Source organism: Caenorhabditis briggsae (genome assembly GCF_000004555.2).
Source record: "Caenorhabditis briggsae complete genome, chrX, whole genome shotgun sequence".
In the NCBI taxonomy this organism is placed as follows: Eukaryota; Metazoa; Nematoda; class Chromadorea; order Rhabditida; family Rhabditidae; genus Caenorhabditis; species Caenorhabditis briggsae.
The window spans coordinates 14927129-14949988 of record NC_013491.2 but is presented as its reverse complement, the minus strand read 5'-3'; the positions used below and the strand labels follow the sequence as shown (position 1 = coordinate 14949988).

Genomic DNA, 22860 nt, shown 5'->3' with positions numbered 1-22860 from the left:
CTCAAACTAAAATATACGGAATATTCAGAAATTCTAGAAGCCTATGAGTAGTAGTTTCTATTTTTAGACTGTTTAGATACAGTACCGGTCAATGAGAAACGCATTTTTCTGTTGATTTTTAACATTCCCGGAGTCTGGCGCTTGGCTGTCAAGTGTCTTTGAAAACTTTGGAGAGACTTAGATTGAAAAATGTGTACTCACAGAATTGTTTGAAAATTCCTAGTTTTTCAGCTATTTCCTGATTCCTTAGAGACACTTCTCTTTGGCTCGATTTTGAACTGAAAACGTGAAAAAAGGAGGTGACTTTCACAAATCAACAATTTGCTGAAAATCTAGAAAATTTCAAAAAATGCTGTGAATGCAAAGTTCTCAATTCAGGTTTGTTTTAGACTCTCCAAAGTTTTCAAAGTGATCTGATATTTGCCGACCTCAAGACTTCTGAAAACGCAAAAAATCTACTGATACCAGAATATCTATATCCGGTAATTTATATCAGCATTATTTTCCCTTTTTTAAAACATTCTTAAACACTTCCAGAACGAAAAAAAACACATATAGACGCTTCATCTTTTTCACTTTATCACAACACAAAGGAAACTATGTTTTTTTTCCTGTTTGTCTCTATAGATTCTTTCCTGCCCACCACTTCATCTTGTCTTCCCTTCTTTCTCACACATTTCAGAGTTGGCCGTCAGATTGAAGAAAAGCACAAAACCTTTCTTCTTCTTCTTTTTCAATAGCCAAGACTTTCCCTTTTGAATTCAATTTTTTTCCCTCTCGGTCTTCCTTCATCCGTTTTCCTCCCAATTCGGCCTTTACCCCCTTTTTTTGGTAGTGCCCAATTTTTTTGGAAGAGTGAAAATAGGATGGGCCAAGTTCACTAGAAGTTTAAAAGCGAAATTTAACAAAAAATTGTGCAATGCCTATTGTTTGTGCTTTTGCTCCTCCTTACCTTCTCCCCGGCTCTTTTTCTCTTCTTTTTCTATTTGCTAAGTAAGCCGAGCTGCTTCTCAAGACACAAAAGCAAAATTCGACCCAAAGGCATTTCTAAAAACTGCCCTAAAATTTGCTCGAAATTAGTTGTTGCCTGCGCAGTCAGTTTCGACATTCGGCAAAAGAGAGAAAGAGGGAAGCGAGGAGTTTTCCATTGCATCTCCTCTCTTTTAAATTCAAAACGCTTTGCTTTTCCTGTGCTCAACCACATTTCCCTTTCTCCTCTTTTCCTCAAATGGTGGGCTCTGCGCAAAGCACCATAAAGCCCAAGACCATGGCTTGATAGAGACGGAGCCACCTGGCTTTCCCAGGTCCCGGATCATTAAGTTTCTTGCATGCGAGTGAAAAATACATGTCGTTTTTCTTTTTTCTAGTAGAGAACAATTTATAAATATAACCTCTTCTCTAGCCCTCAAATTCATTTATTTCAGTTTATTTCGTTTTATATTCCTTCTATCTCCGACTCTTCCCCTTACAGTACATCTCTTTTTTCAGAATGGTCGACTTGAAGCAACAACTCCAATGGATTGACTACTTGGGTGTCGTTGCCGTGTGGCTCTGTTTCTTCGGTACCGTCTTGGTGATCTCCGTCACCTGCATTCTCTGGTGTTGCGTTGGAAAGGAAGACGATCCGACCGTGTTTGCCAAAGTATGTTATATAAAAAATCTTGATTTTGCTTTTTTCGTCTAGTTGTCTAACGCTCTCTTTCTGTCTAGTGGTGAAAGAAAAGATCAGTGACGTAAGTGCAGCACTTTAGACCCTCTGTGTCTATGGAGCAAATCATCTCTAGAGATTCTCTAGCAGCCTTTTTTTTTAATTGAAAGAAACGGAGAGGCTTGATGAAATCTTCAGAATGTTTATGACAATTCTGCGGAGAAATGGGAAGAACATCTGGTAGAAAGCTGCAGCTGCCACATAATAATAGAGATGTTTTACTTTTCATCGCTCCTTGTGTTCCCAAAAGGGCTCACCAAACAAAAACTGAAATGCGCACTATACAGAATGACGTCAATTGGAATAACAAAGAGAGAAATAGAGAGAAAGTGAGGCAGATTGCTCCACGGGATACGCATTTTATTTTGTATGTAATTTGTTTGGAGAAAGAAGAGCAAAATGATGATGTCGGCTGACAAAATGCGCAAGATGTCAAGAGAGAGAGAGAACTGGGTCGGCAAAATTAAAAGGAAAATTGGAGGGAAACTGTTGGCATTTATTTGATAAAAATCAGTTTTAAAACGGGACTTCAGACTTTATGTGTACGAGAAAAATTTCAAAAACAAAAATCAAGCTTTTTTCTTTCGAAAGCTTCAGGCGGCCCAGTATCCAAGGGTACATCGAAAAAGAGTACATCGAGTTCTTAGGGTACATTGGTTCCAAGGGTACATTGGATTGTTCGGTACATGTAGGTGGACAAAAAAGTCAATTAATATTTTATACATGCTATTTTGCTTTCTGCTCAAAATTATAGGCTTAGGCTAAAACGCCTTACAGTCTAAGATCCCATGTACCCTCAGAACCAATGTACCCTAAGAACTCGATGTATCCTCGATGTACCCTTTTTCGATGTACCCTTGGACCGTGGGCCGCTTCAGGCAAACTATAGACAAAATTTTGACTTTTTTTTGAAATTTTTCTTAGTACACAAAGTTGGCCTGAAGTTTTCAAAAGTTCTCAAAATTTTAGATTTGATAAATACACAGTGCCGGTCAAAAAATATACAAAATGTATTTGTCGGTAGGTTTTTGGTTATTTTGTTTATTTTCAGGAGACTGGAGCTTTGCTGCCAAGTTTCCGATAACTTTAAAAACTTCGGAGGTTGTGAAGCAGGCCAAGATTGAGAACTTCGTATTCACGAAATTTTATGAAAATTCCTAGTTTTTCAGTTATTTGCCAATTTCTGAAGTACACATTTTTTCATGCTTTCAGTACAAAAACGAGCCAAACAGTGGTGTCTTCTAGAAATGGGGAAATATCTGGAAAACAAAGTTTTCAATCTAGAAGTTTTTTACATCCTCCGCAAATTTCAAAGTGATCGGAAACCTAAAAGTCGAGCTCTAGGCTCTAGAAAATAGTAACTCACTAACTGAAAATACCTTTTTGTATAGACCGGTATTTCAAGTTTGACAAACAATTCTTCACAATATTCGATCACTTTTTAACATTCCTTTTTTCAGTACGGATTTGGACCACAACCACGCGTTCCATCTCAAAGGTTGGCTGCTCAGGAGGCTAAGGCTGAATAGCCATCCAATTCACCGTCCTCCTCTTCTCATCTTAACACTTCTGATCCCCCAACACCACTTCTCCTGATAGACTTCTATTTTTGTTCTTCACTTCTATTATATACTTAACCAGAATAACTTATAACTTTGTGGGTACGTGTTTGGAATTAAAATTTCACAATTTTTCTTTCTAACATTTTCAGTTTTTTTTTCAAAAATCGAAATTAACAATTGAGCATCATTTTTCCAAAAAAAAAACCATTCAAATTTCAGAAGCAAGTTGGAGGTGGAAAAAGATTTCTAAATCAAGTTTCAACAACATCAACCGTCATCGAAAATTGGTTCCAGTCGATCGCCTTCTCTTCTCATTCCCTTTCAAATTTTATTTTATATGCAGACTGCTAAAAAAGATACACATGCAAAACTCCATCTTGTCTCTTTTTTTTATATATTTTCAATACATTTATAGTGTCAAGAGTTCTTTCTTTCTCTATCCTATCCTATCCCGTCTCCATTCTCCCATTTAAAAATGAATACATAGTCCTGCTGGTCCATTTTACTTTTTGTTTCTTTTGGAAATAATAAAGTTTCTAACAGCGAAAAAAAAGACCTCAAGACAAAAGGATGCTCCGTCACAATTGAGGACTAGGGGGCATACTGTGACCATGACGACATGGGAGCGAAAAAGTGACGGTTGTCAAGCTGCTGTTGGGAGGGTCTACGGAGTTTTAGGGGCATACGCTTTTTTTTGTGAAATTTTAGTTTCGCAAGAGGAGATGTCAAGAAGGACTCGTGGAACTAGAGATACTGCTAAAGATATTATACTTGGTTTAGCGTAAGTTTCTGAATAATTTTAAAATGTCAAATTTATAAAACTTTACTCTATTTTACTTTTTTGAGGCTATCCGTAAAACACAGTACCGGTCAATAAAATATAGAGAAAAATTTTAGTCAACTGATTTTCGGTCATTTTGACCTAGAACAGGGCTGTCAAGTTTCCGATCATTTTGAATCATTTTCAAAGAATTCGGACTGTGTAAAAAAAGTTTGGACTGTGTTTGAAAAAAAAGCAGAAGCCTTTTTGTACTGAAAACGAAAAACTAGGAATTCTCAAAATTTTCTGTGAATGCAAAGTTTCTGACCTAGGTCAGTTTTACACTCTCCAAAGTTTTTAGAATGATAGGAAACTCGACAGCCGCGCTCCAGGCTCCAGAAAATGACCAAAATGGCCGAGAATCAACGGAGAAATACGTTTTTTGTAGTTCTAATCAACTGGTACACTTTAAATGGTTTATTCAAATAAAAACTGTCAAACTAGTTTTAAAAAACAAGATATTTTCTCAGCAATGATATGAATTCGGTACCTGAAACTGTCAGTGGATTCCTTGTAAAAATGCCTGAAACTAGAGTTATTCAAATTTTCAGGCCATCTGGACAAGGTCCCAAAGCCCCCAAGGAAGGCCATGCAGTCACACCAAAGGTAAAAACCTGAATATTTTTCCTATATCCCTTTGAACGCAGTAACATTGACTCTTTTCCATTTTGTCCAATCATTCAGAATCGTTCAAGTTCTTACGAAACTCCAGTTGTAACCAGACGGGTGGTCACCAGGAAAGCGCAAGTAATTGCAGTGTTCCTCTTTTATTTTTGAGTGAATTCCAATCCTTCTTATCCCCGTTTGATCACCAATTAATCCTTTATTCATTTACCCGAAACCTATGTAAACCGTATTTGTCTTTTTCTAATTCAGACGCCGGAAAGACCACCACGTACTGGAGATGATGGAGCACTTATACGCCTCCAAAGCCAATTGGCACAAATGCAACAACAGAATCGAGATTTGGCGACAGCAGAAAAGGTAGTGTGTAGATGTAATGCATTTCCCCTTTTTAGTTTAGCTAAATCAATTAGTCCATGTGAAATCGGAGACTTCGAATGGAAAATGATACTTTCAGGCAGCTAGAAAACGATTGGAACAAAATCAAGATGCGCTTACACGACGTCTGCAGAACAATGAGTCATCTGGAGTGCAGTCTAGAGATTTTGATGATGTCAGAAGGCAAATGAACAGTATGGACGCGAAGGTTGGAAATGTAGAAGTTCTTGAATCATTGTTTTGTTTAGTTGATGATAATGAACAACGACATATCAGGTCTAAGGAATTCCATGGACCGCCAGGTTACTGATCTTATGCATATAAACAACGAAATGAAAAGCCGACCAGTTGTGGATCCATCTGTGAGCTCACAATTTATGAAATCAACAAAACCTAGTTTTTTTTTCAGAAAATATCCAGCGCCAATTCTCAGCTGGATTCTAAACTACGAGATATGCATAATCAAGTGATGGAGCTTCAAAAAAATTTGAACAGAGAACAAAGGGACAGAGAAAAAGATAGTAAGACTGCCGGTGATGGGTAAGTAACTTTTTGAAAAATGACTTTTATAATCAGATTATAATTAGATTTTATAATCAGATGTATTATCAGATTTTTATTTAGACTACCAGATTGATTTTTTTTGAAGTTTCACTTTAGAATCCAACGTTTACAAGACATGATTCGACATCAAGACCTGGCTCGCCAAGATATAATGACCAACTTGTCGAAGAAAGGAGATGTTGATAAGGATAAATTGAATGAGGAAACAAGGAGACTCAATGATAAAATAAATTTGATCACCGCAGAAGTTACTCGAAAAATGACAGAAAACCAGCAGAAAACAAAAGATGATTTGAATTCAAGAATTTCGGTTTTGGAGAATGTCGGAGTTATTCATGATATTTTAAAGCTAATTGTAAAATTTTCAGATGATTCGTACCCAAACAGAGCGTTTTGTAGCGAATGAAAATGAGATGCGCCTTAGCTATGAGTCAAGATTGGCTGATCTATCCGGGCAATTGGATGTTGCGATGAAACAAATCTCGGTAGTGTCTTGTGTTGTATTTGTAATCTACCGTAATACCTGCTTTAGCAGGGCCTTTTTAATATAAGCTCCGCTCTTATAAAAGGGCCTTACAAGATGCTCTCGGGAAAATAGAAGGACCCTTTTCAAAATATTCTGTTTTAAATTCAAAACTTCCCTGAAAAAAATTCAATTAAAAATCCCGAAAATTTGTTCTTACACTAATGTTGCTCAAAATGTCAATTTTGGTGAAGTTGGTAGACTTTCATGAATGGCGAACGAAATTTTGCCTAATCATCAACGCAAATTTTTGGTACAGTGGTTGAAAAATAGAAAGCCCTCCTCTATGTGAAAGGTCCCTGTAATAGGAGGACCAGAGGTACTTTGGAAAAATATAAAAAAAACTCCGGTTCTTCTAAAACAGGTTTCACGGTAATTTCTGGTTTCAGAGTGAAAAAGCAAAACAAAAAGAAAGATTCCAAAAAGTCAACGAGGCTCTTGCTGCTCTAGAACATCATTTAGAGTTGGGAAACAACAAAATAGATAAACTGATGAATTCGGAAATTCAAGCAAGGTATTTCTAGTTTTATCTAGAATTGATGTAATTGACCTGTTATTCAGAAAACTCCACGAGAAAGGTTTGCTTGCCAAGATGACCGACATAGAAGATAGAGTCAATAATTATGTCGGTGGAATGAATAAATCAATTGATGAGATGAAAAATGGAAATAATAATGTGAAGATGCCCGCTTTGGACACAGACGCAGTAAGCAAAGTTTGAATATTGGGTTTTATAAAATATTTTGCAGCTCCGCCGAGAAATGGAGGCTATTGCTGCAGATAAAAACAAATTGAGTATGGAAGGACTTCTCAAGTTGGAAGAGAAAATGAGCAGAGTTCAGCAAGGTTTCTACCACGACCGTAAGGAAATGAATCAAAGACTCACGGATCTTGGAGATGGGGAACATGTTAGCAAGTGAGACTAAAATATATCAAATAATCATTTTCACAAGTTTGTTCTCAGAATTCGTGCTCAGCTCAACAAAATGGATGCGCTTCAGGAGGATATGGAAAAAGCTCAAGATAGAATACGAGATAAGGTTGAGAGGCAGATCCCACAAGATGTGAGTTTATCACTCAAAAAAGTTACTTCGGGTGGATTCTCTACCTGTTTACGATATTACTTGAATTTCAGTTAAACGAATTGTCGGCCAAAGCGGATAATATAAAACATCAATTGAATACCAGAATCGACAACGAAGAAGAAGAAAGGTTAGGAAATATACAGAAAAGTCTTTAATAGACTGGTGACCAGTCGGAACCAAGTTTTCTGATTTTCTAATGTCTCAATTTTTGAACCAATCAATTTTCGAATCCGTATTTCCCGAGCCTCTAGGATTTTCCGATTTTCCCGAACTTCTGTGTTTCATAATTACTAAACTTTTGAAAAATACGGAATATTTCAATTCCTAAATTTCTTAAATTTTTGGACTTTTTGATACCCGAAATTTTTGTTTTCCTGGATTTTTTTTAATTTCGGGGAGTCAATATCTGTGTACTTATTGAGAAGGCTTGCACCTCTGATGCTGAACCTCATCGTCTCCGTACTCATAATCTTAAAAAGGTTATTCGTCACTATTATTCAGGGCTAAAAATTGGAAATTTAGAAATTCGGAGTTTCAGAAATTTATAATTTGGATAATTTAAAACCAAACATTTCGGAACTCGGGAGATTAAAAAACGACTATTCGGAAAATAGTAAATTCGGTTTCTATTTCGAACTTTTTGGGCCGGCTCCCATTTACAAAACTGCAAAACCATTTGATAAATTTCCCAATTTTATTCAAAGATTGTTTTTTTTCCTTTTTTTTGTTATTTAGCATAGGGTTACCATTTGGGGGGGGGGGGGGATTCATTCCCGCACCCGTCCGGGGGACTCACCTCCGCGGCTCCCGCCGGTCCCCGCAATCATTTAATTGAGGAAAATTTTATTTTCTTCGCTATTTTTCAATTTATGAAACTCAATTTTACATGGAAAATACGTGATTATTTTATCATTAAAAACAATTGAAAAATTCACACACACATAATCGCGTGTGGCCACGGGTGCTGCGGGAGGGAGCCCCATAGCGGGTAGCGGCTAGTCCGCAATTTCACCCACCCAAATGGAAATACTAATTTAGCAATCGGAATTTTGAAAGTCCTCCTTCCAGGAATTTAGACATCCCAAAATTTCGGAATTTAAAATTAAAAATGTTTCAAAGCAAAATTTCGAGAACTCAGAAGGTTAGAAGTACCGTAATCAGGCCTGGGCGGCAACAAAATTTTTTCGGCAATTCGGCAACTCGGCAATTTGCCGCAATTTTCGGCAACAAAAGTTTTGCGTCTTTTTTAGTAAAATCGATACGTAACTCACATGAAAATGCTTCTATCAGGCTCAGAACTACAGAAAATGCGTTTCATTAGTTCCTTAAAAAAGTAATTACAAAAATTGACAACTCAAGACCACATTTTTATGCAAACTATTTCTTTTTAGCAATAGAGGGTATTCCAATGGTTAAAAATATTTGTTCCGATTGTGAGTTTTGAAAATAGTGCGCTCAAATTGTTAGGCAATTCACGACACACGTTCGCTAGAGATTTGAGACAAATTGGATAATTTTTTTGATGAGTTGTGACTCATGATATCTATTTTTCTCCTATGCTCACAAATTTGAAGCCCATTTTTAGATCCGATGCAAGTATTTTTGATGATTATTGGGACACATTTCCTCTAAAATTCACTCTGAGGGATGATGGTGTTCAAAATTTGATTTTTCAAACTGCGAAATCATTTTGTTGACTAAAAAAAATTGTGAAAATCTATAAATTAAAAAAAATTTCAGTTGCCGAAATTGCCGAAATTTTTTTGCCGAAATCGGCAACGGCAATTCGGCAACTTGTTCTTCGTTGCCGATTTCGGCAATGGCAAACCGGCAACAAAAATTCGGCAATTTCGGCAATTTGTTGCCGCACAGGCCTGACCGTAATCCAGGAATTGAAATTTCAGATAATTAGACATTCGAAAATGCAGCATAAGTAAAGCTATGGGCTTTAAAATTTCAGAATTTTAGAGCTTTTCAACAAAGCTTTCAGTTTCTGAATCTACGAAACTCGGTTCTCTGATTTTCAGAGGTCAGATTCGAAAAGAGATCGCTCGGCTAGGGACTGCCTGCCTTACGACTCTTTCTAAACTTGTATAAAGAGAAAGAAACAAGAAAGAACACGATTAAGAATAAACTAGGGTATATTCTCAAAACAAGGCAACACAAATAAAAGAAACACAGAGTCCCAGACTCTAGAAAAAGAACACAAAGAAACCTTTGTAGAACTTTCGTACAGCCACCTACTCGTGAACTGCACTCTCAGAAAAAGGAATCAAAAGCTTTAAAAATGAAACCTAATCAGATATTGACATGGTCACGTGCTCGTGAACCGGTCACTCGAAAGGAATGACTAAAAAGTCCAAAGAAAACCAGCAAAAAGGAATTTCCCGCTGCCAGTGCGCTAGGGCGCGCTTGCACGTGCAGGTGTTTGAGGCAATTCCGAAGGGAATTTTGCCGCTTTGAAAGAATATTCGGAGAGAAACCGGATAAGAATCCGACACGGACATTTCTGATATCTAGATTTCTGGCTTCCCGTATTTTTTGTTTTCTGGTTTTTTCAAAAGTTCAAAAATTTTGAACTACAGGAAATCCGAAACGGGAGATTCAAAATCACAGAAATTTTTGAATTGTTTTTAAATTGCAATTTTCATTTCTAACTCTCTAAATTTCGAGTTTTTGGGATTCAGAAAAACAAACACGGGAATTTTCAATTAGAAAATTCAACAATTCATAAGTTCAAAAGTTGAAAAACTTTGAAATTCACTGATTAAAAAAAACTAAAGTTTTAAAAAACTCTCATTTCCAGTTTGTGAAATAATTCTGCTAATTTTTGGAGAGAATTTGATTTTCCAAGAGAAATGATAGTGAATATGGTCAGAAAGTTCAGAAGTGTCTGAAAATACTGTTTGTAAAAAGAAAAACACTATAGCACACATTTCCAGTAGGCCACACGATCGAAATTGAAGTGATTCCCGAAAAAAAACGAAATTTTCAAAAAATTTATTTTTGTAGATTTGAGCTCAATTTTTTGTAGGCAGCATTTAAATAGACCTAAAAACCGTTTTGCAGAGTTTCATGAAGTTTTAGTGAGTTTTAGCATAATTTCGAAAATTTCGATTCTCAACACTATAGGTTCCCTATTAGCTAGAAGGCCCAGGACACGATGGGCATGAAGCGCTCGGTACTCTATGACTACGTACCACGCACCAATATAGGAGTCCCACGTCTCTTTGAGTTATTCAAGTAAATGTCCGAGACAGACAGACACACAGACACACACACAGACAGAAAAGTTTCCTTACAAGGGAAGTGTTTTCAGACGGGGGTTGAGAATTTGTTGAAAATTTTAGTACTTATAGTTTGAGACATCCTCCACACGATGTCAGAAATATCTCGTCCCCGGATTCACCGGGAAGCTGAAATCTTCGTCTGAAAATTCTCTCCCAATCTCGGCGCGCACTTTTCCCCCTCTCCTCTACGCCCTCCGCGCCAGAGGAAAATGTCGGTTGTGTGGTGTTGTGGCAAGAGGATGTGTCATTAGGAGTGACTATGGTGGTTCGAACCCCACTGTGGGTAAACTTTTTTTGCTCTTTTCGAAACAAATTTTTGATTTCCAGTTTAAACCTCTAGACACTTTGTGACACTTATTTCATGAAATGACAAGGTATTCAAAGCAAAAAAGAGAAATTTCTCAATTTTGCTCTGAAAATTTCTCAATTTTGCTCTTTTCGAGATGTAGTACTGCTAGATCGATCTTTTGATATTTTGATTCCTATTGGATCCGGGGATGAGATATTGCTGACACCGTTTTCAGCATGTTCGAAAGTACCTTTGTACAAATTTTGAGCAAATTCTCAACCCCCGTCTGAAAACACTTCCCTTGTTAGTAAGAAGTAGATATTATAAAGGATGTTTCATCAAATGTCTAATTTTTGATATCTCTTACACAAATTAAAAAAAATGTGCTTCAAAATTTAGGGTGGTATTTCATGAGAGAATTTACGCTTTTACCATGTCATTTTTTAAAGATACTTGGCGATCAAGGAACTCCAGGAAGCCTTCACCACTCTCCAACAAACGCAATATAACGGTGGAAAAACTGCGGCGACATCAGATCAACAGGTAGCTGTTATCATCACTAACTTCAATGAACTAAAATGTTATTCAGATGAAACGCGACGTGGATGAATGCAAAATTGCTATCAAAAAACTTGCTGAGTCAGTCACTACTGTCAAAAATGTGCTTGACAAGAAGATAACAGATGAGACTAAACGAGTGAGTTGTTTCTCTCAATTCGATAGTTACGTATTATCTGTATATTTCCCAGAGAGAAGACGATGTCAGCTCCCTACGTCGCCAAATGAGCTAATCTGCTACGTCAACAAAATTATCACATTTCTCCAGTTAGTTTGTTCTAACTCTATGCTGTTTCATTTTCTATCTTCATTTTCCTTTCTACGTAAATCCCATTTTTAGTGTAATCGGTATTTTTATCTCTTTCACACGACATTTTTCAGATATTTAATTATACCTGTTGAACATCTAACTATAATGAATTGAATACCGATACCTCCGTCTTCAAGTGCGGACCATGTGAGGACAGAGTTATATACTAGGAAGCTTTGAAATGTTTTAATTAGGTGTAGAAAAAATGTTTTTCAATGTTCATAAAAATTCTGAAAGAACAGGTCATGGTGGAAATATTGATGAACTGAAATATGTAATTGCTCGAAGTCGCTGTTATGCAGGCGTCTGTAGACTCAACTTTTCCAGATAACTTTTTACAAAACTTCTTTTAGGAAAGAAAAGTTTCAAAATCGGATACGTACTACATACATACCAAATGTAACACATTTGTGTTGATTTCAGGTGCGTGTCAAAAATTCCGAGTTTCACAACTGCGGAATTTTGAAATATTGGAATTTCGGAACATTCCCATGTCGAAATTTTTAGAATTTTGGAAAATCCAAATCCTGAAGTTTTCGGAATTTCGGAATACTCCGATTTCAAAACTTTCGAAATCCGAATTTTTTTTCAACATTCATTCACAGTACGGATATCCAACTTCCAGTGCAAAAAATCGGATATCCGATTTTCCAAAAAAAAAATTCGGATTTTTATTATTTCAGCACAAAGAAGATTGATAAAATCAGTTCCCTAATCATACTACATAAGTCCCGAAAGCAGGTCAACTCTGTTCAATTCTAAAATTTTATGTAAGCTAATCCAGGTAGCAACAACAATAACTAGAAAGTCACGGCATCACACAACTAGGTCACAAACGTCATAATTATCACCTTGCTAATTATGGTTTTCTATTTTTGAATAAGAATTTTCGGAAACTTTTCCCTTGTGTTTTCATCAGCCTGTTATGTTATTCGATCGTTGTTACGGAAAGGCGGTGTTCGAAAGTTTTCACCCACCCTTCTCCAACTTCACACTGAAAATGTATTATGAGAATGTGCTTATGTATAATATGTTCACCTTGAAATTGGATTCGGAGATAGTGATTTTTATCCAAAACGGTTGTTGTGTGCGTGGAAAAAACCTTCTTTCCTCATTGTCCCAATGAGAGTCAAAGAAAGACTTGAAAACAATGGGCTAAAATCACAATTAATTTGAAAGTTACATTTTTTGAAACTAACACTGTTCTCCTCTCTCATCGACATGAAGAAATGAATAGTTTCTCGGTGTCCAGTTTGACTCGTATGTAAATATATATTGAATATAAATTATACTCGTTATTTTTAAAATGATGAAAGTCTACCTTGTTTCCAGCCTTGTATTTTTGAGGCACGTAACGTGCATTGTATTTTTTAGGCACGTAACGTGCATTGTATTTTTGAGGCACGTAACGTGCCTTGTATACCGGGGGGCCGGGCCCGGGCTTTGAAATTTTCCTCAGGCCCGGCCCGGCCCGGGCCGACCGGAATTTTTCAAGTATGCCTTTATGTATGCAAATGGGAGGCCGTTTTTTCTTTGCCGGCGTGGCTCAGTCGGTAGCGGCACCGCACCCTCAATCCTCGCCCCACAAGTTCTACTCCTCGAGGGCATATATAGAATTTCGAGAATATTTTTTTTTCATGTTCCCCCAGCTTTAAGTTTTTTTTCTTTTTGAAAGTGTTGTTTTTGAGCTTCGATTTCTGGTTCTAAAAGTGGCGCACCCGGCCAGATTTTTTGGCTCTTTCCGGGAAGAACGGTCCCAAAGCGGGACCGTCGGTCCTATCATCGGACCGCCGGTCCCAACGAATTGCGACAACGGTCCGATTGTATCGACAACGGTCCTATTGTTCCGACAACAGTCCCAATGTCCCGAGAACGGTCCCAACGACAAGGGTTCCAGGGGAACGAGAACGGTCCCAACCAGATTTAATCTGGAAACCCGATTTGGAACACTGTAATTTTTTTTAAACTTAGAAACACAATTCAGCAACAAAAACGAACATTTTTCTGATAACTGAGAATTCCAGCACTTTTCTTGAATTTGTTCAGAGTGTATTTGGTCTATAATTATAGGCTTAGGCTGAAACGCCTTGTTCACATCAGTGCCGGAAAAAGGCTTTTGGCCTAAGCCTACAATACAAAAAACGTAATATTTTGTGAAAAGTTCCTGTCAAAAATTATTGAAATTCCCAAGTATAAGAAAAATGATAAATTTTCCACTGGATTTTTTAAAGACCATTCTGTTTTTTTTCTGTATTTCGGGAACAGGGTTTCCAGATTAAGCCTGGTTGGGACCGTTGTCGTACCCTTGGGACTATTGCCGGAACGTTGGGACCGTTCTCGGAACATTGGGACCATTATTGGAACAATGGGACCGTTGTCGGAACAATGAAACCGTTGTCGAAACAACGGGACCGTTGTCGCAATTCTGGGGACCGGTGGTCCAATGATGATACCGGCGGTCCCGATTTAGGACCGTTCTTCCCGGGAAGAGCCGATTTTTTTTGTTTAAGAGCTGTGGCCAGTGTCTATCAGATTGTAGATTTTCAAATTTTTATTTCACTTCGTGTTGGAAAAATGGTGGTTCTTTTGGTCCTTATCCCAATGCACATAAGCAACATGCTTAGATTTTCATTTTTATTTGGTCTTTAAACACCTGCTATTGGCAATAAAATTATTGATATATAAGGGACATGTTCCGTCACCGCCTACAATTTGCGTTTGGTTAGAAAAATTCCGCGCAGGGGAGTTCAGTTTGAAAGATGGCAACGGCCTAGTGGTCGGATTTTCATCAATTGATAAAAACCAAGGAGGTGGATCCATTTCAAACTATTCATAAAATGTCACAGACATTGTCCTTTAGTCAATAAAGTTTTGTGAACGGATCGAAGTCTCTTGGCAAAGTCAAAAACTGGGTTGATTCGCACACCGTGTTTTTCCGAACTTCCATATGTTTCGCCATGTAGACATGGGTATGTTTCACCTATCATTTCTTCGCACGTTCAGTTGGCTGAATGATCTAACTACCGTATATGAAAATTCGGTAAGTTACTCTATCAATGTGCGGAAGGGTCAGTCGATTAACAAAAAAGGGCTAGCTCTGGACGTCCGGAAACCTAAATTTCACATGAAAAAGGGCATGCTAGAAATTTGGTGATTTTGTGAAATAATGAAGACTGGGAGGTTCTAGATGTANGTACTACTAAAACTGCCGCCTTGTATAATTTCTAGTTACAGAAAGTGAATTTGAGAGTCGAATCACAACGAGGAGAAAAATCCACAGTTCATTTCAAGCACACAAAATCACCGGTGACTTGAGGGATCAGCCAAAAGTTCATGTCGCTTCGTTAAACTATTTTTTAACGCAGTGTTTTCCGGACCTTGTCCTTTCAGACAAATGGTCGTTTGGGGCTCACTGATAAAATCTTGGCACAAGTGTTGTCAACATTTCTTCAGTTGACGTATTTTTGCTAACTCGCATAAGAACCCCTCAAACTCAGCTCAAAGTTTCTTTCTGTGTGACGGAGGACAGCCGTCTGTTCCGAAAGTTTTGTTTCGATCTCATATATCGCGGTTTCTGTGGGAGCTATCAAAAATCTGTCAACTGATAAAATCTTGGCACAAGTGTTGTCAACATTTCTTCAGTTGACGTATTTTTGCTAACTCGTCATCTTGATAGAAAAATTTTCAATCGAAAAGATGACACCAAAAAGGAGTTGGCTCATTTCTTCAATCTCACACTCCATATGTTACCCGGGGATTCGGATGAAACCTATCCTAAATAGTAGTACACAGTCTAACTAGAACAACCCCCGAATTATAGCTGCCGTCGTGAAGGTTTATTCAAATGGCGATGATTTTTCGTGAGTTTGGAGTCGGTACCCTTAGAGCAACCATAACTTTGTTCATTTTTACTGTAGACGTTAAAACTATTTTTTATTCAAAAGGTGATACGTTGGCAAACAATACTGTTAATTGCACCTACGCTCTAGCTTAAAAACGATAGTCAGGAAAAATGAAAATACGAAAATATCGAGTTCCAACGAATTCAAAAATGTCAACTTTTGAAAAAAAGTGCTCGGGGGACCATGTCTATCAGATTTTTCAGGGCGAGTATCGTACGTATACGTGTTCAAATATAGGTCGAGCCCTTGAGTTACGAGACTTATTTCCATTTTTTCAAAAAAAAATTTATAATTCATGTACTCTATACATGAAATTTTTAGAGAAAAATTTTAACTACCGAATGCTTTCCTTTTCAGTTTCTGAACTTTTCTTTGTTGTTTTTTTTTGTTTTTATTGGTTATTCTTGGTTTTCGAAAACTTTATTTTTTCGAAAAATTTCATGTATATAGTACATGAATTATAAATTTTTTTTTTGAAAAATGGAAATAAGTCTCGTAACTTAAGGGCTTGACCTATATTTGAACACGTATACGTACGTTACTCGCCCTGAGAAATCTGATAGTAATGGTCCCCCGACCAATTTTTCTCAATAGTTGGCATTTTTTGAATCCGTTGGAACTCGATATTTTCGTATTTTCTTTTTTCCTGACTATCGTTTTGAAGATGGAGCATAGGTGTATTTACCAATAATGTTTGCCAACTTATCAACTTTTGAATAAAAAATAGTTTGAACGTCTACAGTAAAAATGAACAAAGTTATGGTTGCTCGAAGAGTACGGACTCCAAACTCACGAAAAATCAAAAAATGCCTCGCCATTTGAATAGACCTTCACGACGGCAGCTATAATTTTGGGGTTGTTTTAGTTAGACTGCGTACTACTATTTAGAATAGGTTTCATCCGAACATATGGAGTGTTTCCCGTGTCAGCCCTCTTCGTTCTAGGCCAACGGATTCAAGAAATTACCAGAGCGTTGCCAGACAACTACTGATGCTCATGGACGTTACTTTCATTGATATTGCTCCCTCCGTTTTAAGGAAAATCGGATCAAAAATTTTGCCAAAAAAGAAAGAAATTTTCTTACCAACCTAATAAAATGTGATGAAATGTGATCTACGACTTCGTAAATGATAAATTAGTTTTCGAAAACAATAGAAACAAAATACCATAGTTGCAAAAAGCCGGGTCGGGCCGGTAGACGAATTTCCTCGGCCCGGCCCGGCACGCGGCCCGTCCCACCTACCACAGTAGAAAAATTTCCAATGAAAAATTACCCAATTCCAGAGCCGACTTTGACTCATCCTTCCAAGAGATCGCTCAATATTATGAAGCCACCCTCAGGACCTTTGCGACAATTTCGTGAAAACAAACCCAAATTATTGGGTCTGTGAAGTTTCTATGCACTCCCAAATAGTGCAGCGAGGATGATTGTTCGCCATTATACACATATATTTTTTTTAGAATTTCTACCCAATAACAAAATTTCTTCCCAACAATACACTTATTTCATCAGAACACTTCTACATCAGTATCCATTGACCTTTTCCTCATTCTCTTTCTCATTATCACTTTTGAATTGTCTTAGGAGTTCAGTTGGAAGCTCCGCCATTCCTTCTGACGTTAATGATGTCTGGAAAATAGGCGGAGCTTTATTCCTCGAAGCGATAAGATTTCGTCAAAACAAATAAGTTCGTCGTATCGGAATGTAAGTTTCTGTGTCTTAAATGTTCAGTGCACTCTGTCACAAATCAAGACCCACTATTTTGTACTCACTTTCAGCACACGCTCTCCTGTTTCTAAGCAACGGGATCGCAGCCATCAATTAGCATTCTTCGAGCTGCTGGATGTTGCCATTTTACACTTTTTTAAATTTCTTCTGTTTCTTTGTTCAGCTTCTGATTTTGTAATTCTATACAATTCTTGTTTTTTTCTTGTCTTTTGCATTCGTTGTCTTTGTTTATCATTTTTAAATGGATCATGCGGCGGGGTCAATTCCGGTATGACACGGGTCAGCATTGGGAGCAAATGAGGGAAGATAAATCTGTATAGAGGTAGCTTACTCTGTCATTGCTTTTTCGGATTAATCTGAAGAAAAAAGTTGGATAATGATTTGGGAGTGTGTGTGTGTTTAGAAAGGAACTCTAGAAAAATGACCGTATTTGAAAGAATTCTCAAGAATTCCTTCAAGAGGATGAATTCCTTCGGGAGCCTCATCGAGAAATTTTCCCCACGCGAGGAATTTCTAGAGCATCTTGTCGCCGCGTGTGGCGCTCTGAAACCGTCGTTTTTTTGTGATCTCGTAGAATTTTTCAAGGATTCCTCAAAATCTCTTGAGAGATTCTCGAAAGATTCATGAGGTATATTTCTCGAACATTTCTTGAGAGATCTCAAGGAACGTCTTGAGGAATACCTCCAGAAATTTCTCGAATGCTTTCGAGAGACACGCACTGTTCTAAGTAAACCCCTCTCAGAGTTCAGTTCACACGCAAGGTGTTCAGAGGACCAATTGAAATTACCCAGCTTGTAAACTTTAAGTCAACACATGCCGGAGCTGTGCGCGGAAAAGATATACCATCATAATGTTTTTATTGGGTGATGTTTTGTTGAATTCAGTTTTCGATAAACAAATCATGATGAGAGCCAGCTTGCATTGGGAAAGGTCTAATTGTCCTCGCAGCTCCTCAATAACTTTTATGAATGCCATTGAAAATGTTCTTGTGATTCTCATCATGTTTGTTGTTTACCTGTCTTTGAAAACATCGTTTTCATAGAAAAGTTTAACTGATTTCTTCTATTACCTCAATTGTTTCGAACTTGACGGCACCCTGCAATTATAAGTTGAAAGGAAAAAAATCATCGGGGGCGGTGCCAGGAGCGCTTGGCGTGATTCGTGTGCAGCTTTGCTCCTTTCTGGCAACACAGTAGATTTTTAACTGCAACACCTTTTATCTTCGTCTAAAAAGTTTTCTACCCCATTTTTCAACAATATGACTTTTAGTTATTGTAGACAAGGTCTTGACTTTGTGAAAAACGCAAAATCTTACAATTTGATATGTTGTGTTATTAGCTCTCAAACGTTTAGTTTCTTGTTTTTCATGATTTTTTCGATTTTTTTACTCGTAATTCAAGCAGTTCTTTGGAAACTAAATGTACAAAAGCTTGTTTGCAAATGGAAATCATCCCATGACCGTTAAAATTGGAATAAAAAGTAAAACCCAATTGAAATGCTTTGAGAGCTAATAACACAGCCCGTATTTGGTCGAATTGTATGATTTTGAATTTTTCTAAAAGCCAGAAGCTTTGTCTACAATAACTAGGTGACAAAAGTTGGAAAAATAAAGAAGAAAACTTTTTAGACAAAGATAAAAGGCAGTTTCAGTTGATAATCTACTGTGTTGCAAGAAAGAAGCCAAGCCGTCTGCGAATCACGCCAAGCGTTCTTGGCACGGCCACCGATGTTTTTTCCTTCTTAACTTGTCATCGCAGTGCGCCGTGAACTTCAATAATCTTACGAAAATGTGTTTCTCCTTCTCAGCGTTTTTACGATTTTTTAAAGCGTCCCACCGATATAAGACAATGAAACTGTTTTTTCCTATTTTGATTATGGGGGGAACTCAAATATGAAGTCCTATTTCACGATTTCCAGAAATTTCCCAAAATTTCTATTTCTGTTTTTTCTCCCAGAATTTACTTCCTTGTTAGTCACTAATCTACGGAGAGAAATCACCACTTTTCTGTGTTGCCTTTAAGTCATAATTATCATCCTTCTTTTCATTTCAGTCGTATCTGTTGTCCCTCTGGTCCCCAAGCTCTGATTCATGCACTTTTCTATTTCAAACTATACTTTCCAACAACTTCAATCAACAACTCATGCTTATTTAAAATTTTCTAAATACTCCTATTGACGTCAGAATGATAATAACTGAGTAGTAATAACTTTTGAATCTCCTCATATCTCTTATTCTTACTTATATCTCTTATTTTTAGCTGATAAACCTATATCTGATTCTCTCGAGTTTTTATTAAACTTTCCATGTGTTTTAAAAAACTGTTTTTATAGCTCGAAATAATGCTCACTTTTGCCCCGACGTCATATCGGGTGAAATCAAACACTGGTCACGAAATCTTCGATCTCACACCGGCCGCATTTTTCCTCAACTCCCAGTTCGTTGACTTGTATGGAAACCCACAGAACAGAAACACGATTGTCCACGTTGATGTAAAAGAAGGATTGTTGCGCATTGTTGTTCGCTGGAGTCAGATGACTGCTGCGAACGCATCCGCCAACACAAGAGAACTCACTCCAGCTCAGATTCAATTTTTCGCTTACATCGAGAATGCGGAACTCTACGAGCTGTTTGGCGTAGCTCTAAGAATCAGAAACCAGAGTCTGATCGTTGCAGTCCAGAGAGAAAAGGAGCGCCGCCGCAGAGAGATCGAGCCATTATTCTATGGACCACTCGCTCATTATATTCGTAATTGATTCTGATTTCTATGATCCCAATCAGTAAGTTTTATTCAGAAGGTTTCATCTCCTACAATTAGACAAAGTTTCAGATTCCAAAGATCCAATGTTATTCTTCCATTAACTTTATCACTATATTATCGAAATTAAATATTCTCCAGGTAAAGGAAACTTCCCGAATAGTTCTAAAAATGTGTTTTTTCAGTTTCGAAAAACTTTAATATGCAAACTATTTTGTTATGTATGTGCTGTATCGGTTGTACAATCCTACATTTTCCAAATAATATTATGGGACCAGTTTATTCATCCTTGGGAATCTGCAATTTAAGATTTCGTTCAGTTTCTTTTTTGAATTACAATATACTCAAACGACTTTTTTTTCAATGGGACCCCAGCCATATCTAGATATGCGAGGACAACTAGCAATTACTTTCCTTTTACACAAAAAACATCAAAACTCAATTATTACATTTCAAATTTCAATATTTTGAAAATGCGGATTTTCGAACATATTTTGGAAAACATTTCAGAGTCATTTATTCTGATTTTCGATGTTCCATCATTTATTTTACGCTTTGTCTAACGTTCTGTCTTTTTATGTCCCTAATTATTTAAATAATGAAATTGCCGAAAGTGTTTTAACAGATTTTCTGACAGTATCAGAAACGTTCTATAAAGGAAAATTCAAACTTGTGTTTTTTGTTGGTTCTTCAGATATTGCATGTTTCTAGACTTCTAAAACATTTACTTGAAAAACAGTTTGCCCTGACATGTACAACACTTGCAGAAATAAGGTCATGAAGTGTCAAAAATTTGTTTTTTTTTTGAGTAGTGAAATTCTCAAAAGTGACATTTATCCATCTAGTCAGAGTTTTTTTTTGTTGAAATTCAAAACACTATGTTATCCGAAAAATTCCCGTCAATAAATAAGGATTAGTTTTGAAATATTGATAAACTTGAGCCCATGAATTGTAATTCCCGATAAGGATTTTGAAAGCATAAACATACTTGTTTACTAATTGAGACCTCGTGGCCACATTCTTGAATGTTCTCTAGAAACAAGCTGAAAACGTATTAGAGTATTTCTTGTTAAAGTATACTTGATTTCTAATAGTTTAAAGAAATTTAAAATTTTTCTAACCTACACATTTCAGATTTGAAAATGAGGATAAAGATTTGTACGACTTATGACGAGAAATAAGCAATTTGGAATTTTTCCCATCTGCTGAATGTCAACCGCCGGAAATTTGTTTTGAAGTGTTTCACAGATATATAAATGAACCGTTAACTCTTCATTAGAATTATAATTTTTCCTTTGTCGCACCACAAAAATGTTCCCTAACAATAGAAAAATTTCGGAGAAAATGAAAAAAAATTGGATTTGAGTAATATCAAATCTTGAATGCATGGAATCTTCCACTAGGTAAGAGTATAATTTTTCCAGATCATTTTCAAACTAATTCTTGTCAGATACTAATGCCTTTGGACTGTTCCTCTCCATTGTTTTTGTCATCATCCGAATGAAATTCGTCTCATTTTGAAAAGACAACCGTCATGAAATCCTATTAAAAGTTTATGTCACTTCTCCTTCTAATAATTTCTTGATATCGTAAAAAAAGAATTCAAATAAACTTTACCCTTCAACCATACTTCATTCAAGTCATGACTCGTAACACAACAAAGTCCCATTGATATCCTTTCCAAGTTAAGAGATATTCATTCCGAAAGAGAGAAAAAGAAAGAGAACACTTTCTGGCAATGTCGCTAACAATAATTTTCGATAAAGGACACATTGCTATTATGTTGCACATGGTCAGATCTTTCGCAATCACGACAACATGTCTCTCCCTTGCAACGTTGCATACGCGTCTCTCTCACTCCTCATTTGTTTCCAAAAACAGGTGCGCATTAATCGCTGCTTCTCTTTAACCTTTTTTCTATAAGACTATAATTTTTCCTTAAGATGTGCTGCGTGATATATAATTTTCATATGATACAATTTGAAAGTTTGATAGGATATTCTTTTCTACCAGATCCAATTTGTTGAATGTTCACTTCCTTTTATGGCGGGCGTTATTAATCAATAAAACCCAAACTTTATATTTGGCTCAAATTTTCAAAACTCTTGGCAATTCTTTTCGCAAACAAAACACAATATTCTCAGGATCTTGTTCTCAAATTTTCCGAAATGCACTGGCTTGTCTCGACAACCACAATGTTGATATTGGGAGTTATTTACATCATCTTCCCAGATTTTGAGTTCACCATCAGCAACACCATGATCATCATAGGAATGAGTAAGTTCAAACTATTAATGAACAAAAATGTGCCGTGATTCAGTTCTAATCGTGGCTTCTCACTACGACTGTTACGAGGATCAGCGAAGGCAGCTGCCGAAAATGCTGGTAATTGAGAAAAATGTTGTTCGTTAAAGTTCAATAAATAATGTGACTGTTGGATTTTTTTCATGTCGAAATACAGTGAGGTCAATATCTATACGACCCCCCTACATTTTGGACGCACAGAATAAACTAGAATTGATATCAAAAAGCGGTTAACGCCATTCGATTCACAATCAAAAATAATTTCTAGAGGCAAATTTCCATAATTTTAGCACGTATATCATCCAAAAAACCCATTTGCAAGCGGTCAATATCTATACGAGTACATGGAAAATGAAAAATCTCAAGTATTTTAAAGAGCAAATTTGAAGTTTTTCTGGTTGAAAACGGCTAAAATAGTCCTAAAACAGCATGTTTTGACAGTTTATGTTTGAAAGATG

The 22860-nt window shown here is 36.8% G+C and overlaps 4 protein-coding genes across 4 annotated transcripts; all 4 read left to right on the top strand.

The window, feature by feature from the left end:
• Nucleotides 1-1489: 1489 nt before the first annotated feature.
• CBG00231 lies at nt 1490-3520 on the top strand (the record flags this gene model as incomplete). The annotated part of the gene is made up of 3 exons (XM_002645263.1): nt 1490-1642; nt 3169-3206; nt 3490-3520. The coding sequence occupies 3 exons, from the start codon at nt 1490-1492 to the stop codon at nt 3518-3520; spliced, it is 222 nt and encodes a 73-aa protein (XP_002645309.1).
• A 472-nt stretch (nt 3521-3992) lies between these two features.
• CBG00230 lies at nt 3993-11634 on the top strand (the record flags this gene model as incomplete). Its single annotated transcript, XM_045240180.1, has 16 exons — nt 3993-4051; nt 4642-4696; nt 4967-5074; nt 5172-5300; nt 5341-5454; nt 5502-5632; nt 5753-5978; nt 6025-6141; nt 6569-6693; nt 6741-6885; nt 6929-7095; nt 7144-7243; nt 7315-7391; nt 11293-11386; nt 11433-11540; nt 11593-11634. The coding sequence occupies 16 exons, from the start codon at nt 3993-3995 to the stop codon at nt 11632-11634; spliced, it is 1797 nt and encodes a 598-aa protein (XP_045091506.1).
• Nucleotides 11635-19682: 8048 nt separating this feature from the next.
• Nucleotides 19683-20096, top strand: CBG27913 (the record flags this gene model as incomplete). The annotated part of the gene is made up of 1 exon (XM_045240179.1): nt 19683-20096. One exon carries the CDS (start codon nt 19683-19685, stop codon nt 20094-20096), a length of 414 nt encoding a protein of 137 aa, XP_045097911.1.
• Nucleotides 20097-22266: 2170 nt separating this feature from the next.
• Nucleotides 22267-22510, top strand: CBG27912 (the record flags this gene model as incomplete). The annotated part of the gene is made up of 2 exons (XM_045240178.1): nt 22267-22375; nt 22419-22510. The coding sequence occupies 2 exons, from the start codon at nt 22267-22269 to the stop codon at nt 22508-22510; spliced, it is 201 nt and encodes a 66-aa protein (XP_045097910.1).
• Between the last annotated feature and the right edge of the window lie 350 nt (nt 22511-22860).